The sequence below is a fragment of the Balaenoptera acutorostrata genome, chromosome 6, assembly GCF_949987535.1.
Source record: "Balaenoptera acutorostrata chromosome 6, mBalAcu1.1, whole genome shotgun sequence".
Lineage (NCBI taxonomy): Eukaryota > Metazoa > Chordata > Mammalia > Artiodactyla > Balaenopteridae > Balaenoptera > Balaenoptera acutorostrata.
In genome coordinates this window covers 101,305,209-101,324,142 of record NC_080069.1, presented here as the reverse complement: position 1 = coordinate 101,324,142, position 18,934 = coordinate 101,305,209, and the positions used below count along the sequence as shown (strand labels likewise).

Genomic DNA, 18,934 nt, shown 5'->3' with positions numbered 1-18,934 from the left:
GTAAAGGAAAACAACAATATTTATGTCAGTATTTTTTTCCTTAAGGCAGGAAAAAGATTGAATACATTCTTAGTCATGAGCCTCTGTGCAAAAGTGAACTCATGAAATATTGATTCTTTGGACTCAGATCCTGAAATTTATCTGGAATTGCTAAAGTCCTAGATCTCGCCACAAAGTTACAGAGCCCTTCCTCACAGCTTCTTGCTGTCTCCCACACAGACAATTAGAATAAGACTTTGTAAAACTTAGCAAGAACGACATCAAGGTAAACTGGATTTTCTGGCAGAAAATGTTCAAGGCCTGCTTGTCTGCTTACAGCCATTCGTTGACACCAATGGATACCAGTTTCACCAAAGGAAAACTCCAGACTCAAAGATGGATGCGCACATCCTACCGTAGCTCGCACGGGACAGAGACCCCGTTACCACCGAACAAATCGTAAAGGCTCTCATCATTCCTTAAGATGTGGAATATTTTACTCTGCAGTTTTGCCGAGACCATTATGAATTGTTAGGAACAACTGGGGAATTTGTGACCAGAGTGAAGCTTTTATGAATTGACACTTGATAAATTACCTAGGGAGAGTTCAGTTTTAATGCACTACACCATTCATCCGACAGATATTTACTCCGCTGCCTCTTGCTATTGAGGAAGACACCATCTTTGGCTCCAGGCACCTAGTAAACTAATGAAAACAAGAGCTCCCAGTCTATTGTGGATTCAGATATCGCCTGTACTAACACTGACTGGACAGTTCCAAGTTGATTGCCTGGAAAATGTCTTGAAAGAAATACAAATTGGGAAAAAATTTTTTCTGCCAGTTAGTAGTCCATATAAAAGAGTAAGTAACGCCAAAAAACATAATTTTGACCTTTTCAGACAAGAGAAAAATGAGGTAGGGGCATCGTTTCTCTCTAGTCGCTTTTTAAAAAATAAAACCACTAAGTTAGTGTAAGAAATCATCCCAAATTAATAGACCTAACATTCATAATGTGTCACATTTCTAAGATGTTGGTACAATTTTCTTCTCAAACCCATTATGAAAAAGGTACAGTTTTTCAATTATACTCTTACTGTCAGATAGTATGTTTGCGCTAAATTCAATAAGAACTTGTAGCAACATGTTGGTGTAATGCCTACTCTGTTTAGTCTCTGCTAAATTAAAATGGAAATGAGTGACAGGTATCCTGGAAACCAGGATGGGTAAATGCACCTTCTCCTGTCTCTCATTCGGACATGGCAGAGATCAAATTATTTCATTGATCCGTAGTTCCTGAGGTATAAATGCTTAATAAGTGATTGTCTGAAAATGCGGTGTCTGGGCAGATAAGTGAAATCACTTACCTAAGGTCATAGCTAAGGGGCAGCACAACCAAAGCTAAGTGCCAACCAGCATTCTTTTAATGTCATTATACTGCTGCTTTCATCATCCACATGGCAAAGCAGTGTCTCTTGGCACTGAAGAGAGCACAGGGCTCTATAGTCAGGTTGCCTGGGTTCAAATTCCAGCTCTGCCATTTACTAGTTGTGTGTCTTTGGGAAAGTTAATTAGTCTCTCTGTTCCTGTTTCCTTATCTGTAAAATAAGGATAGTAATAATTGTTCCTTCTTCAAATGTTGGAAGATTAAGTAAATTCATAGATGGCATAGTGCTGGGCACTCAGAAGCGTTAGCACTTTTTTTTTCTCCTCTGAGGGTATTAATGCCCTAGTGTTCAGTCAGGAGGTATGATTCTGGCTGACACCATCTGCTGTGATAACATGGTACTTGAGTGGATTCTGCTAAGAGAGTCCCAATCAAGAGCCACAGTTCTGGGCTAATGGATTGAATTATGAACTAGTAATGATGCTTCCCAGCTTTATTTATTTATTTATTTAAATTAATTAATTAATTTGTTTGTTTTTTATTTTTGGCTGTGTTGGGTCATCATTGCTATGCCTGGGCTTTCTCTAGTTGTGAGCAGGGGCTACTCTTTGTTGCAGTGTGCGGGCTTCTCATTGTGGTGGCTTCTCTTGTTGCGGAGCATGGGCTCTAGGCACACAGGCTTCAGTAGTTGTGGCACATGGGCTCAGTAGTTGTGGCACATGGGCTCTAGAGCACAGGCTCAGTAGTTGTGGCTCACAGGCTTAGTTGCTCCACGGCATGTGGGATCTTTCCGGGCCAGGGCTCGAACCCATGTCCCTTGCATTGGCAGGCAGATTCTTAACCACTGCACCACCAGGGAAGCCCTTGCTTCCCAGCTTTTTCTTGTCCTTGGCACCCATAGAAAATGTGTTGTTGTATAGCACACTGGGGTAAGCAGACAAGGGTGCTTGAGGCTCCCGGTGCCCCTGGTCCTGTCCACTTGCTCCAACAACTGAGAGAACAAAAGGTTCAACCCACTTGCCACCTTCTGAGGCCTATCAGTTGGGAAGCTTTACTGTTTGTCAGCAACTCCCTGTTGCTTTAGTTCTGATTAGGAACATGGAGGTGTCCCCACTTAGGCTAAAAGTAAAATAGGTGCCAGTTTGCCCCAACCAGGCTCTTCTGGAAGGTGTTTAGAGAACTTATGTGCTGCTGTATGGGCTGCATAGAAGCGGTTCTTGCCTCCAGGAACCCTGCTATGAAGTTGAGACATGTGCCAGGATTGGTAAAAGAGTAACTGAGTACAGGCAGCACCTAAGGGTGAACTGAGCAGTCCAGACATTGGCGTTCCGTTAAAAGCAGAGCATCTGTTGAGGCCTTGGCCTTTCTAGCTGATGATTTGGTTGTTTGGAAGGTAGAAGAAACACTGCCCTGCCGGTATTGTTTTGTTAATTCTGGTCAGCAAGGAAGACTGGGTTGGAAGTGTATAAGTGACAAGACCCTTGGAAGAAAATGACCCTGGTGTCTTAGAGTCATTAATATGAAATGAGTGGAATTCAGGGTTTAATCCTCCATGTATTCTAATCTTTAGAAGATCAGATTTCAAAAATGTTCAACAAGGGTAGATCTAAAAGGGAATATTTTCCACACGGACTATGAATATATCAGATAGTCTGAAAGAGGAAGGCATTCAGAGCCTACAGTTTAAAACAGTATTTTAAAGAGAAGGAAGGTAGAACATATGACCAAAAACAAAGGGGCAGAGACCTTTTTTTTTTTTTTTTTTTAAAAAAAAGGACTTCTGTAGATGCACACTTTGGTCAGGGCAAAAAGATGAACAATTTAATAGCAGAGCCATCTTGAGGATGGTATGTGAGATTAACAGGACAGCAGAAGAGCTGCTCAACTTCTGTTTTGTTTTTCTCTTTTTCAACAAGGAAGCCAGTCAGTATGCTAACTACAGAAAGATGAAAAGAACAAAGAGAATGAAACTGAAGTCCAAGATAAGAGAGAGAGTAGTCAGGAAATATTTTACTGCTTTACAGTTAAAGTCTTCAGGTTGAGAAAAATGGCCTTGAAGAAAATCTGCATATGTCATTGCTGAGCCAGCACCAAAACACTTTGAAAAACTATGGAGTCTTGGGGAAATGCCAGAAGAATAGACAGGGAAATGTCATACAGATTCTTGAAAAATGAATTCTAAAACCTGGAGTGATAAGCTTGATGGTAATACCAGGAAAAGTTTGAGAACAGATTCTTTTTTAAGCACTTAATAAAGTAGTGTTCACTTAGGAACAGAATGGATTTGTTCAGAATAAGTCATGCTAATCTTTCAAGATTCTTAGTAGGCTAACAGTAGAAGGACTGTCTCTAACCTGATAAGTAGAATTTGTCACAAATCAACATTTAATGTAGATTGTAGATTTAAGATAATCTACATACTTCAGAAATAAGACAAAGATGTTTGCTAATATTCAATATCATTCTAGAGGCCTTGCCAATGCAATAAGCCAGGAAAGCAAAATAAAGAATAAATGCTGGGAAGGAAGAAACAAAATTCATGTGATTATCCTAAAATACAAGTGAATTCCAATTAATAAGAGTTCAGCAAAGTGACCAGAGGTAGAAATGCCTTAAAGTCAGTAGTTTTATATAAATAGTAGTAAAAAAAATTAGAGAAAATGTAATAATTAGTGAGATCCCATTTTCAATTGTGACAAAACTGATATATGGATAGGAATAAAGTTAACAAGATATGTTCCATACCTTTATGGAAAAGTTTAAAATTCTGACTGAAGGACATTTAAGAAGATCTAAATAAATGGTGAGAAATACCTTATGAATACATTCTCCCAAATTAATCCATTATATTTAATGCTGCAAATCATAATTCCAATGGGATTTTTTTGGTAGTAACTTGAATTGTAAAGTAACCTGGAAGACTGAGTGCATGATAATAGCCAAGAAAAAACAAAAGAAAAAGAAAAACGATGTGTGAAAGGAAACAGGATTTGTCCTATCGGATATTAAAAAGCCCAAATATTAACACAAAAGTAATTAAGACAGGGGCTTCCCTGGTGGCGCAGTGGTTGAGAATCTGCCTGCTAATGCAGGAGACACGGGTTCGAGCCCTGGTCTGGGAGGATCCCACATGCTGCGGAGCGGCTGGGCCCGTGAGCCACGGCTGCTGAGCCTGCGCTTCTGGAGCCTGTGCCCCGCAACGGGAGGGGCCGCGATAGTGAAAGGCCCGCGCACCGCGATGAAGAGTGGTCCCCGCACCGCGATGAAGAGTGGCCCCCACTTGCCGCAACTGGAGAAAGCCCTCGCACGAACCAAAGACCCTGCACAGCCAAAAATAAAATAAATAAATAAATAAATAAATAAATAAAAATTAAAAAAAAAAAAAAAAAGTAATTAAGACAGTCTGGTGCTGGTTTAGCAATAAATAAATAGTTCAATAAAAATATGAAGAATCCAGGGCTTCCCTGGTGGCGCAGTGGTTAAGAATCCTCCTGCCAATGCAGGGGACACGGGTTCGAGCCCTGGTCCGGGAAGATCCCGCACGCCGCGGAGCAACTAAGCCCATGTGCCACAACTACTGAGCCTACGCTCTAGAGCCCGCTAGCCACAAGTACTGAGCCTGCGTGCCTAGAGCCCATGCTCTGCAACAAAAGAAGCCACTGCAATGAGAAGACTGCGCACCGCAACGAAGAGTAGCCCCCGCTCGCCACCAACTAGAGGAAGCCCGCGTGCAGCAATGAAGACCCAACGCAGCCAAAAATAAATAAATAAAATAAAATAAATTTTTAAATCATTAAAAAAATATGAAGAATTCAGAAATAGATACAGGTAGATAATTGTGTATCAGTCATGGACAATCAGAACTGAAATCACTCTAGGCAGGTTTCTTACAGAGGGAATTTGATACAGGGAATTGATTACACAAGGGATGAAGAACTAAGTAGCTAAAGTGACCAGTGAGGCAACCCAGAAATTAGCAACAGTAGAACCTGCTTATCACTCATAGAGCTGGAGAGACAAAGAGAGATGGCAGTATTCCAGAGCCCAGGAGCTGGGGCCACAGGGAGTCAGTCTAGTGGAAGCTGAAGCCCCAGGGGACTCAACTACTGCTGAAAACATCCCCTGAGGCAGAAAGAGATGAGGGAGAAATACTTAGCTCCTTTTCCTACCCTCCAGTCTCTGTCAGTGACTCCCATTGGTCAAACCTACATAGAAACCGGAGGGCAGGGAAACTGGGAAATGCATTTCCTTGGAAACACAGCAGGTCAGGGGCACTCAGGGAGGGTAAGGTAAAGGTAAGGAGAGAGGTGTCCAACCCAGCCTGGGGAGGAGCCAATAAAGAAGAATTAATGTAGATATTGTGAGGGAAGGTCTCTTTTTTCCTGAAATGTAGAACCAGTTGTCTTAACATCACCCAAGGACATGAATACATGTGATATGACAGTCTCTATCATTGGGAAGGCAAGATGTGTACACAAAGATGTCTTAGGCAGAGGGCTTCTAAGGAGGTCTTGGGATTTTCCTGATGAGTGCATTTGCTGCCTTAAATAGAAGCCGAGGCAGATGGGAAGATGTAGCAGATGGGCGGCACTTGGGGCACTTGGCGAGCAGAGAGGTGGGAGTCCTGGATTGTGTCCCAGACTCAGCCAGTTGCCCACTGTGTGACCTGGTCACCTCATCCCCCCAGTGGGTCCCCGTTTCCCCATATGCAAAAGGAGGAGGTTGGACTAGGGCATTGTTACTCAGCCCTGGCTGCACATTGGATTAGATAGATGATGTAATTAGCCAGGGTAAGGGTTGTACATTGATAGTTTTCAAAATCTCCCTTGGTTGATTTTTTAATCAGCTTTATTAAGATATAAATTAGATACCATGCAATCCACCAATTCAAATTGTACAATTTAATAGTTTTAGCATTTTCACAAAGTAGTACAGTCACTACAATCTAATCTTACAGTATTTTAACTTCTCCTAAAAGAGACCCCATACCCATTAGCAGTCACTTCCTATTTCTCCCTATCCTCCCCAGTCCTCGGTAACCACTAATCTACTTTCTATCTCTATGGATTTGCCTATTCTGGACATTTCATATAAATAGAATTATGTTTTCAAGGTTTATTCATGTCATAGCATGGATCAATATTTCATTCCATTTTAAAATTGAATAATATTCTGTTGTATGGATATACCAGATTTCATTTATCTGTTCATCAGTTGGTGGACATTTGGGTTGTTTCTACCTTTTGGCTCTTGTGAATAATGCTGCTGTGAATATTCATGTGCAAGTCTTTGTATGGACATGTTTTCATTTCTCTTGGGTATATACCTGGGAATGGAATTTCTGGGTCATATGGTAACTCTATGCTTAACCTTTTTGAGAAACTGCCAGGCTGATTTCCAAAGCAGTTATGCCATTTTACATTCCCACCAGCAGTGTAGAGGGTTTCCTCTGGTGCTTTTAATATTCATCCAGAATTTAAAACCACCTAACTGGATGATATCTGAGTGGCTCTGTTTCTACAATTCTATGATTTTTTTTTTTAATCCAAGATTAGATCCCCAGGGCTGCCCACAGAAGCCCACGTCACCCAGAACTTGGCTGAGCTGTAGAGTGTATGATTGGTTCCTCAGAGCACCCTGATAACTCCCAGCCTTAGTTTTAAGAGAAAGCCGTGTAAGTTCTGTGTTCCAGCTCAGGACCCTCCCCCATCCCTGCCCTGCGCAGGTCATAGTTCTGGCGATGGATTCTGGAGGATTATTCTGAATAATCATACTGTTATTATACTAAATACTACAACTATTATAATAATTAATATAACAATGGTATAATAATATTATAATTATTATAATGTTATAATATTATACTTATAAACCTCTGAATAATTATCCCATTTTTCAGTATGCAACGCATTTTGATTGAGTACCACGTGTTTGGCCTGCTGGGATCCCAGAGTCAGGGAGGGGAGAGGTTCTGGTGGGATTAGGCAGGGCTGTAAAAGTCCCCCAACCATGCATCTGCAGAGCCGTGTCCACCCCTAATGCAGTCAAGAATATCCCATATGACACAGGCCCCCTCCAGTAGGAACACTAACTTTTCTAGAGTTAGAAGTAGAATGGGAGTAGGGGCTTCCTCCAAGAGAAGGGAAGAGAAGAAACTAGATCTGGTTCAACTTCTCACTTCACCTCTACTAACAGGGCACGTTACTCACCTTCACTAAGTCCCACTGTAAAAGGAGGTAGCACCAGCTTCCTTGCAGGGTAACTGTAAAAGAAAACCATTAAAGCGCCTAGCACGTGCTAGGCACCTAGCAGCCCCCTTCTTCCACACCAGATCCTTTCAACTGCCAGCTCATGGAAGCAGGGGCTGATGTCTACATACCCCTCGTCCATCACCCTCTGAAAACCAGGACTTGTGACCTCCTTTCCAGAATGCCAGAAGCCTGGTGAATCTCAGTCTCTATTGACGGTGAGCACAGAGCTGGCCTCATCTCCTAAACCTTAGCCACTGGGCCCCGAGGCTTGTGGGCTGCTGAGTGCTGCCGGACCCTCTGGGTGGGCTTGACCATCTCTGAGGTCCCTGTGGACAGGACAGCTGCACAACTCCAGTGGATGCCATTTACGTCATAGTTGATGTGACTGTCACCTCCTGGAGTTCTGCAGGGAACAGTCCACGAGGCCAGGAACAGTGATTTCCTTAACAGACCCATAACCCCGCACAGTGCCATAAGTTAGGATCTCCAGGATGGTCCTCCGTGTGTAGGAGCTGAGAGAGCACCCAGGTCATTCCACGCCTGCTTATGAACCTTTGCTCTTCTAGAAACTCTTACTCTCAGAGATCCAGGCAGCTTCTCTGAGCCTCATCTATTTCTCTTCCCGTTTGTCTCTTTCTCAGTCTTCCCCAAAAGTCACGGTAAAGTGAAAATCACACATGTTATTTTTTTTATAAATTTATTTATTTTATTTTTGGCTGCATTGGGTCTTCGTTGCTGCGTGCAGGCTCTCTCCAGCTGTGGCAAACGGGGGCTACTCTTCATTGCGGTGCATGGGCCCCCCATTGCTGTGGCCTCTCCTGTTGCAGAGCACGGGCTCTAGGCGCACGGGCTTCAGTAGTTGTGGCACGCAGGCTCAGTAGTTGTGGCTTGCAGGTTCTAGAGCGCAGGCTCAGTAGTTGTGATGCACAGGCCTAGCTGCTCCACCAGCATGTGGGATCTTCCCGGACCAGGGCACGAACCCGTGTCCCCTGCATTGGCAAGCGGACTCCCAACCACTGTGCCACCAGGGAAGTCCCCACACATGTTATTAAATACAATTTATCACTCTCTGCACATATATTTCTTTCCCTGTTTAACTTTTCACTCTGGGTTTCCTGGAAATAAAACACACACACACACACACACACACACACACACACACACACACTTTTAACTTGGAAAGACAAGAAGGTACGTGAGACTACAGCTTCATTCCAGGTCCGCGGCAGACATCACTCATCAATCACAGCACTCTTTCCTCCTGAGCTGGCACAACCTCAGAATCCTTTTTCGTCTTACATTCCAAGCAGAGAGTGAGCATCAGTTGGAGATGGCATGGGAGATGATGTCTATTTACCATTCCTCAGAAATTCTTGCTCAAAACTTTGCAACACTACCTACAGCCCTGAATGTACACCAGATCTCTGCTATAGGACATCTTGCTCCTTGGGTGTTCATTCTCACATACAGTGTAACCTGTTTGAAGCTCAATCATAGTTTTCCCTCCTCCAAGCAGCCTTCACTGCCAACATCCTTTTTTCAATTAATGGCATGCCATTTGCCTGGTCCTCCAGGCTAAAAAATTCAAAAATTTCTGACCCCTCCATGTCTCTGTGTTCTCCCCTTCTCAAATCCTGCCAATACCCCCCATCCTGTCACTCTCTTCCTTTCAGTGTTTCTCTGGTTTGTCTCTACTGCCTAGACCACTATAGTCCCCATTCAGACCTTTAATAGGTTGGCAGCAGCGTGGAAGGAGGGCGGGGTGGAAGGTGAGCCTTGAAGTGTAAAGCGTCCCAGGCTGTAGGGAATTTTCTCTGTTCTGAGCTCCCAGTCTCTGTGCCTCGTTAGGACAGATATTATTTTCAACATATTTGAGACACAGGAAAATAATGCCCACGGGATTTGCAGTTCACACCTTTGTCGTCACATCCCAGCTCCACAGCCTCCATTTTTCCTTCCTCCCTCTCTCCCTGCTTCTTGCCTTTTCTCCCTCCCGCCTTCCCTTCCTTCCTTTCATCAGATTATTTATGGAGCACCAATTATGTGCTAATCAAAGTCTCTACATGTATACAATGGGATATTTAATGTAAAATAGGTAGCCCAATGCCTGGGATAGAACAAGTACTGGATAAATAGGTGGGGGAAAGGCTGATTCTCAGACCTGGAAATGCACCAGAAATCACCTGACCCTCTCACGTCACAGAGGAGGAAACTGAGGCCCAGAGCAACTGCCCGAGGTTCCTGCACAAAGTTGGGCAGAACTAAGACAAGAAGCCAGGCGTCTCCATGACAACTTGGTGCACGTTTTGCTGCCACCATTAACTGCCTCCACGAGGTGGGTGGATACCCTTGGTTATGTTTCAAGGTGGAGAGGTGAAGCTGGACTCTGAACCCAGAAGCCAAAGTCACGCCTTCTTCCACATTCTTACATACACACACACACACACACATACACACACACACACACACACACACACACACACACACACACACAATGTGAGACTGTCCTGAGCCAAGTCTCCAGAAGGCAGCCAGGGTGGACCAAAGACCCAGCTCACGGGGCAACGTGGGGACAATGGTGCTGTTTCTTCCGGAAAGCATCCTGCATCTGCAGCAGAGGCCTCCTCTGTACCTCCTTCCCCCAGCACCCACACGCCAGGCCTGCAAGCCCTGCCTGCCCTGCTTCAGAAACAGCTCAGAGGGCTGCTCTTACATCCACTGAGTTTGTCTAGCCCCACCCCGTCACAGTCTCCTAATGAAGAGACTGGGGTGTCTGTCCTCCACGCAGCCCTCAACACGAACTTGCTAAAATGGAACTCCAATCATGTCTCGCCTTTGCTTAAACCCTTTCCACTCCTCACTTCCGCTCCAGCCATCCTGCTCTTTCAACCATCATTCCTTTGCTCAGACTATTCCTTAGGCCTGTAATAGCCATTTCTACCTTTTCACTTGAAAGACATTCCACAAAACAAATAAACAAACAAAAAACAGTAACAGGGTAACACACCTTCACTGCTTTAGAGCATGTGAGTTATAAATGAGAGAAACCCAACCACATCAAACAAAAATAAATAAATAGAATTTATTGGACCTTGTACTTAAAAAGGTCAGTGGTAGAACCAGCCTCAGGCAGGGCTGGAACCAGGGGTTCAAATGATAACATTGGGGTTTTTTCTTTCTTTCCATCTAGCTTTCCCCTCTGCTCGTCTTGTCTCCCTTTGTGCCTTGGCCACTTCCCAGATACTCCTTTGTGTCCAGGGAATATGGTCATAAAGTAGCCTCAACTTATATCATCCTCATAGCCAGATCTGACTTATCCGTGTGTCACAGTAGATGCAGTGCCTTGGGCTCACAATACTTTGGGCCCACAAAAATGGTTTCATTTCTTTTAAGTCAGAAGAAAAAAACTGAACTTTTAGTTGAGGAAAATGGTTTAGTATCCAATAATATATTCATTTTTATACAAATGCAGTCATAAAATATAATTTTAAATTTTTTATGGAGAAGAGGTGAAGGCCAAAGTGCTTAGGACCCACAAATCACAATAAGGCCCTGTTTGACTCTTAAAAAGGAAGAGAGACACTTTCTCTCCATTTCCATATGTTAAACCTACAGGAAACTCTGCCCCTGATTGGATCATATCCCAGAATAAGTCACTCTACCTGGAAGGAGGGAAGAGTCTGATTGGCCCACCCTGAGGGGAAATATCAACCTCATACAAACACAAGAAATGTGGTTTCCTGTAAGAAGGATTCTGCTTCAAGAATGTCCACCAAAATTTGACTGTCTCTCCCAATTGATCCCCCCCTTATGATTCCTTTCCCAGCACCTTCACCAGCCCCAGAAAAACTGGTTGCCTTTACCTCTATGCTCACTTAGCGGCTTGTTCTAGGGTGATTGTAACTGATTGAATGACAGAATCTCCTACCCTGAGGTCTGAGCTCCTTGAAGACAGAGTGAAGGAGTGGGCAGTAGAAATCTGGTCTACGGGAATGAGCAGAAAGAGGGGTTAGCTCTGCTTAGGGGTGTGAGGAGGAGATCTTTGATCTGGGTCTCAAAGGCTGGAAGTCTTCCTGGAGGAAGGGGTGTTTTAGCTGGGTTTAGGGATGAGGAAGGACTCCAGGGGACAGAAAGAGGTGAAAGGCACAAGGATGGGAAGGACTAGGGTGTAGAGAAGAATATAGCAGGAGATGAGCTGAAAAGAGAATGGGACAAGATCACAGGGGGACCGTGAGTGATACATAAAGGAATTTGGATTTTTTCCACGGAGGGGCTATAGAGGGCCGAAATTGAGTGTGAAATGTTGCGTCTTGGTGCCTTTTTCTGCAGAGAAGTTCCATAGTTTTCTAGATTTCCAAAGGGTTCTCTATCTTAAAATGGTTAGGAATCACTAGTAACAGAGAGGTATTCCAGCTCCTGGAGTGAGGAGTGCCACACTCTAGAATGTAATCAGAACAGGTCTCTGGCTACTGCTCTGTGGAGGTTGGGCTGAAGGAGGAGTAGAGGCTGGGAGAGCTTTGGAATCTGTTTCAAGAGCCTTAGGGCAATAATAACAGGAGGAGCAGTTGGAATTAGAAGATGTCGTAGCAGTACCATTAATAGGTGCTTTCTGCCTAGTGGGGGTGATGGAGAGGAGGCGAAAGTGACTCCAAGACTTCTAGTTTCTATCACGATCTTGTCGTCAGATGTTTAACAAATTATTTTTTAATTTGATGATTGCCTTTGATTTCCTCCTCCCATTTAGACGATGTCTTTTCTTTTTTTTGGCTGCGTTGGGTCTTCATTGCTGCACGGGAGCTTTCTCTGGTTGCGGCGAGCGGGGGCTACTCTTCGTTGCCGTGCGTGGGCTTCTCATTGCAGTGGCTTCTCTTGTTGCGGAGCACGGGCTCTAGGCGCACGGGCTTCAGCAGTTGTGGCACGTGGGCTCAGTAGCTGTGGCTCACAGCCTCTAGAGTGCAGGCTCAGTCGTCGTGGCGCACGGGCTTAGTTGCTCCGCGGCATGTGGGATCTTCCTTGACCAGGGCTCGAACCCGTGTCCCCTGCATTGGCAGGCAGATTCTCCACCACTGCGCCACCAGGGAAGTCTCATGATGTCTTTTTTAAAATAGAAATTATTTCATTTCAAACTTAAGAATTTTTTTAAGGGTTAACATCTCTGATATATACAAATTTCCACTTTCTGCTTTTCCTTTGAGTGCAGTGTTGCCTTTGTGTCCTGTTCTACAATAACCCTGTGGCTCTGTTTGTTGAACCTCTTTCTCCTGGTTTTCAATGCTTGGAGAACATCTTTTAAAGTATGGACAGGAATATCAAGACTCTCTGCTTTTCTAAATCCTGACTTTTACACCTTCTGCAGCTACCCGCTCCCTTCCCCCGGGCTCAGCAGCTCGGACCGGCTGCCTTTTGGCCTCGAGGAGAATGGGGGCACACCGTTTGCCACCAAAGCTTCGGGAAGGCACCACCATCACCACCACCAGCACCAGCACCACGCTAACTATGGCCTCTCGCTGACCCTGGAGAACAAGGAGGGGCCTTTGAGGTCCCCAAACTCCAGCAGTAAATCGCTTACAAGTGAGTAGGGGTGTAGGGGGCAGGGTGGGGGAGTGATTGCTGCAGGGCACGTGCAGCTTTCCTAGATGCTCAAGACAGCCCCTTGCAGCGCAGCCTGGAACAGTGGTAATGTCTGTGCTGGGTTACCAGGTCTGGGCGAGAGCTGACAAGAGCCTTGTGCATTAGGCAGGGGCCACTTAGAAATTATGGTTTACCAGCAAACTGTGATTTCGTTACAAGAGAGCAAATGTCTCTCCACCTCATTCCGTGCCGGTTCTCTGCTTCTGCCATATCCAGCACTGGCTCCAGCAATGGAACAGAGACACACGGGAGTGAGGTGGCTGGAATCTCTCATTCCCAACCACAAGAAAGCCCATTCTGTCCCATTTCTGACATCCCACTTTTCTGAGAGCAAGGTGTCAAGTAGATCTAGTGCACACTGTTAAAGGTCCCAGCGAGAGAAATTACGGAAATGGAGAGTAAGCAAATTAGAAACGTTTCTAGCAACTTGACAGAGTGATTTTATATCTGTTAAAACTAATTAAAAATGTGGGCTTGGATTTTATATGACTGTTCTTTTCTTTTTCTAGAAAATCATGTTAATTTTATTTTACCAGAGAATTGGTCTGTGATAGGAGGTGGGGGAGGAACTTGTTCTTTATCACATATGGTTTGAAAAAGTGCCAAGGTAGAGGCAAGAGTCAAGAGGCTTCGATTCTAGTTCTCACTGTTGAGCCAAGTCCCCACTTGGATCCTTGGTTTTCTCGTCTATGGAATGTGGTAGAGGGTATTGAGAAGATGGCCAAGGAGTCTTCCACGTCTGATATTTCATGAGTCTGTGGGCTGGTGAAAAGGATGAGCCATTGAGCCTTTACCTGTAGATCACAGGTAGCAATTCTGGATTAGCGGAGCTAGAAATGGGAACTCATCATCCACTTGGTGTTGAAAAATCAGTCCCTCATCATTATCCACACTGCCCTTGCCCGGGGCCAGGCCTCATCCTTTTGTATCTGGACAACTATAACAGGCCTCTACGGGGCACCTCCTCCAGTGGAGTCTCCAAATTGTAGCTGCTAAAGCGAGAGCACTCACCAAATAGCTCTGACCAAATGCCTTAAGCCCTTTCCATGGTACTTCACTGTCCTGGGATAAAGCCAACACTTCTGAGCATGGCCACACACAGACCTTCACAGCCTGGCCCCTGCCAAGGTCTCCAGCCTTCCCCCACACTTCTCACTACACTCTAGCTATGTGGAACTTCTCTCCTCTCATTAAACACTATGCCACGTCCCAGCTCTGTCATTTGCACCTGCTGTTCCCTCTGCCTGGAATGCTTTTCTCCACCCTAATGAACTCCTATACATCCTTCAGGAACCAGCTCAAAGGTTGTCAGTGAAACTTTCTCTTACACTCCTCCCCAATTCCTGGCTTTGGAGTGCCTTCCCTCTTACTCTATATAATTAAATAAATCTTTGGTCGCTTTTATTGGGGATATCTGCACAGGCATCTGTCTCCCCCACTGAACTAGAATTATATCTCATTCATCTCTTTATTCTAGCTTCCCAGATCCCAATTGCTATCAGTACTTGGCACAAACTTTAATATGTAATGAATATTGAATATTTAATGAATATTTAATATATTAATGGATAAAAACAAGCTAGTGGGAGGAGTGGTGGTGAACTAATCCAACTTTCAGAAATCAAAATCAGTGAATTTGATTTTAGAAGCATAACATGGTTTTTTAGGGCACATTCATCTGTCTGTTAGCCTGAACGCTAATCTTTCCCATTTGCATAGTGCTTTTCCATTAATAAAGCATTGGCACGTGAATTACCTCACTTAATGTTCACAGCAACCCTGCAAGGTAAGTAATTTTATTTTCATTTGAAAATGGCTAAGAGGCTCAGAGAGGTAAAGTAACCTGCCCAGGGCCACTGCTTATATTTGGGAGAGTTAGGCCTTGACACCTCGACCTTAAATGTTCTCACATCCCATCTGCTAGTTCATTCCCGAGAGATGCAAGCTGCCAGAGGAGAAGCCAGGCAGAAAGGCACTGGGAGTAGGGCTCTGGCAAGCATCTTTTATCACCTATATCTCTCTGCCCTTTCAACCTTTCCTTATTCACTTGCAGAACTGAGTCCAGGAGCACCTGCCCTGTTCAGCGAAGCCGCTGCCCATCTAAAGAAGCTGGAACTGGAAACTGTGAAGGCTGCTGGACCCTGGCCTGCTCTGCACATCAACATAAATAAGGTGCCGAGGACTGGAGCTGGGCAATGAGCATGGACCTGGGGTTCACTCAAACCTCTCATTATTACCCTGCCTGCCTCCTAAACTATGTGCCTTTGTCTTGGAGGGATTTCTACTCGATCTTTTTCTGCTCAGCATGTCTCTTAGGAGGAGAAATTCACTTATATTCTTTTTAGGTGGATTACAGCACTAGGGGCTGCCCCCAGTGCTGAGGCCCAACAGGCTGGATCTGTTAGTGGTCTCTCCATCCTTCTAACTGAAAGTTCCATGAGGGAAGCATCCACATTTACCTCTTTCCATTTTTACCCTCTGTATTAGTCTGCATTGGCTACTATAGCAAATTACCATAGACCAGGTGGTTGAAACAACAGATATTTATTTCTCACTGATCTGGAGGCTGGGAAGTCCAAGATCAAGGTGCCAGATGACTTGGTTCCCTGGTGAGAGCTCTCCTCCTGTCTTGGAGCTGGTCGCCTTCTCACTGTGTTTTCACTTGCCAGAAGAGAGGGATCTTTCTCTCTTCCTCTTCATAGAAAGCCACTAATCCCATCATGAGGGCCCCACCCTCATGACTTCATCTAAATCTAATTACTTCTCAAAGGCCCCATGCCAAATACCATCACAATGGTGGTTAGGGTTTCAACATATAAATTTGGAGAGAACACAGTTCAGTCCATAGCACCCTCTATCTCACTCAGACAGTACCTGGCACATTGCAGATGTTCAGTAACTGTTTGCTAATGGAAGGAAGGGAGGGATGAAAGTAGGGAGGGTGGGCGGAGGAAGGGACAGGGCAGAAGCCAAGCTCTCTTTTGGCTAGACCTGTTCTTATATCCAAATGGGTAGCCTTATAAAAGCCAAGTTTTATCTTAGAACTGTAGAAAGCTGGGGCTGAATTCAATCTGTCATTTAGTTCAGCCTTTTCAACATCTGAGACCAGAGGAAAGGCAATGGCTTTCCCAAGGTCACAGAGCAGTGGTGAAGCCTTTGGCTCCCGACTCCTGGTCCAGTGCCCTTTGCACTCCAACATGCTTCTTCATTTTCTACACCAGGATTTCTCAGCATAGGCCCTAGTGACATATTGGCCTGATAACGTTGTGTGGGGGGCTTACCTGTGCATTGTAGGATATTTTACAGCACCCCTGGCCTCTCCCCACTCGATGCTAGTAGAACCCCCATCCAGGTGTGACAACTAAAATTGTCTCCAGACATTGCCAAATGTCCCCTGAAGGGCAAAATTGCCCCTGGTCGAGATCCACTGTTGCACACATATTTTGATTTTTAAAATCCCCATAGGAATAGTATTCTTTACTCATGGGTCATTTTTTTCCACTCTAATGCTTAGCTTTGCCCCTTTATAAGAGGGAATAGGAGGAATTTGGAAGATCTGGCCTGGAAAGCTCCCCCTCCTTACCCGCACTGGTGAACATGGGAAGGTTATACCTCCTATCGGGGCTGTTCCTCTTCCTCAGACATCCCTCTAGCCTGCACTACACTTCCAGCATTTCTCAGAAGACCCTCCACTCCCTTGCAATCCCACACCCCAGCAGGGCAACCTAAAGTCCCTCTGATCACTAAAGGGCCCCAACTTCAAGACCCTTTTCACCCACTCTTTCTTTGATACTACCCTCCCTGATAGCCAGCTGGAAAAAAATTCCTCCTGCAGGATGGCACTTATATTCTTTCAGTCAACAAATCTTTATTGAGCAGGCCTCTGCTAGGTGTTGGGAGTCAGCCTGATGGATTGTGTGCCCCTGGATTTGTCTTCTCTCTCTTAGTCTCTTGACTGTCAACTTTTCTTCTACAGTCCACACAGTAAATTGTTTTAACAGGGACTTACCTGGAGTTTGGCAAAATCCAAAAATATTTTGCAGGGAAGTATAGCATATGGTAGCACAGAACTCACAAGCTCTAGGTAATTCGTAGTTGCACGAATATTGGTGGGACATCAACAATAATGGCTTGCTCTGGGTTAAGATGTAGCTGAGACAGCTGTGAGTTATTGAGCATTTCCCTGGCGCTCAAGCATCAATACCCCTCTTTTCTCCTCCACTCGAAGAAATGCATCAGTGAGCAAGTAGGCTAGAGTGATGCCAGATAACCTTGACTTTGTCCTAATGCATAAGCAAAGTATATTACTTCATACTATGATTCTTTATCATTAATAAAACAATCCTCACAATTTATCATGATACCACAATTGGGAACCAATGGTTTTGATGGCTTTTAAGGTTTTTGGCGGTCCGAAGAATCCTCTGGTTCTTCTAAGGTTTGGATATGTTAATGGTGAGAAGACATTTTGGTTGCCCAATTCCAAAAGTGTACCCAAAATTATCACAGGAATTTAAATCTCATCAGATTTCAAATGTGTAAACAATTTGTATCAACAATTGAAAACTGCATCTGATCATTTCTTTATCCCCAAATGACATCCTCAAACAGAAGGACTATTTCCAATTATAATAATATCAAAGCCCAATTATCATTCATTTGTATGTTTTGAAATCTGTATTTCCATATTGAATGATAAAGCCTCTTTCCTCAATTCAAATTGAATGTAAAATACAAAATATGGCCATGCAAAAGAGAGAAAGCACAGCATTCTTGGTGCCATCCTCCAGGCTGTAATTATGGTCTTGTTGTAATCCACATGTTTATCCCTCATAGAGATGCCTTTTATGCAAACATATTCATGTAATAACACTCAAATTTTCCAAAATTTACATTGGTCTTCACCTGAGTCAAGTCTTAGAGCTGAAAGGTAGCTCCCTCTTTTCAGAACAAGCCAACTTGAATTTTCTATCCAAAAAGCAGTTTAGAATTAATAAATTCAAGGGGAAAATCAATGCTAAATTCTCACTCTTATTTTAGCAGCATTCAATTTTTTTTTTTTAAAGTAGGTCTTCGGTCATTACTGTCAGTATAACTGTATCCCCTTAAACAATTGTCAAAAATCTCAAATGGGCTTTAGAACCAGTTCAATTCTTGTATTCCGGCATATCATTCAAAAAATTAGATCTAATTAAAAAATTAACTCATCATACACCAGTGAAAACACCCATGCTAGTATTATCTTTTATATATCTTTTCAACAATTATCTTAATGTAACAGGAGTTACAAATACAAGATAAATTATCCTAAAACTATACTGTCAATAATAAATAAGTTACTTGTTTTGTTTTGTTTTAGAGAATGCTAAGTCTCTTAGGATCCTGACTCCATTCAGAACAGTCTATTGTCTTTATACTCAGCTTCATGGCTTAGGATCGTTAGTGTCCTCATATCCGATGCTGTCTTTGTAGTTATATATTTTTTTCTAACCAAAGAATCTAACGTGAAAGTGCCATTCATATCCTTTTTTCCCATGTGATTGTCATGATAATCTTATGAAGAAAGAAACAGCCTCAGAGAGGTTAAGGGGAGCCAGTGTGGCTGGTGGTCAGGGGCTCTAGCTTTGGAGTCACCCAGTCCTGGGTGTGAATCTTGACCCTTCTGTGTACTTCCTGTGTGACCTTGGG

General features: G+C 43.9%; 1 protein-coding gene across 3 annotated transcripts in view; it reads left to right on the top strand.

Annotated features, from left to right (window-relative positions):
- The window catches only part of EPB41L4B (erythrocyte membrane protein band 4.1 like 4B), a 144,324-nt gene that overhangs the window by 89,346 nt on the left and 36,044 nt on the right, over positions 1-18,934 (top strand). For all 3 annotated transcript variants that reach the window (XM_028165458.2, XM_057548537.1, XM_057548535.1), the window contains exons 16-17: positions 12,972-13,186; positions 15,300-15,418. In XM_028165458.2, coding sequence (XP_028021259.2) covers positions 12,972-13,186; positions 15,300-15,418 — 334 coding nt within the window. The remainder of the gene's footprint in view (positions 1-12,971; positions 13,187-15,299; positions 15,419-18,934) is intronic.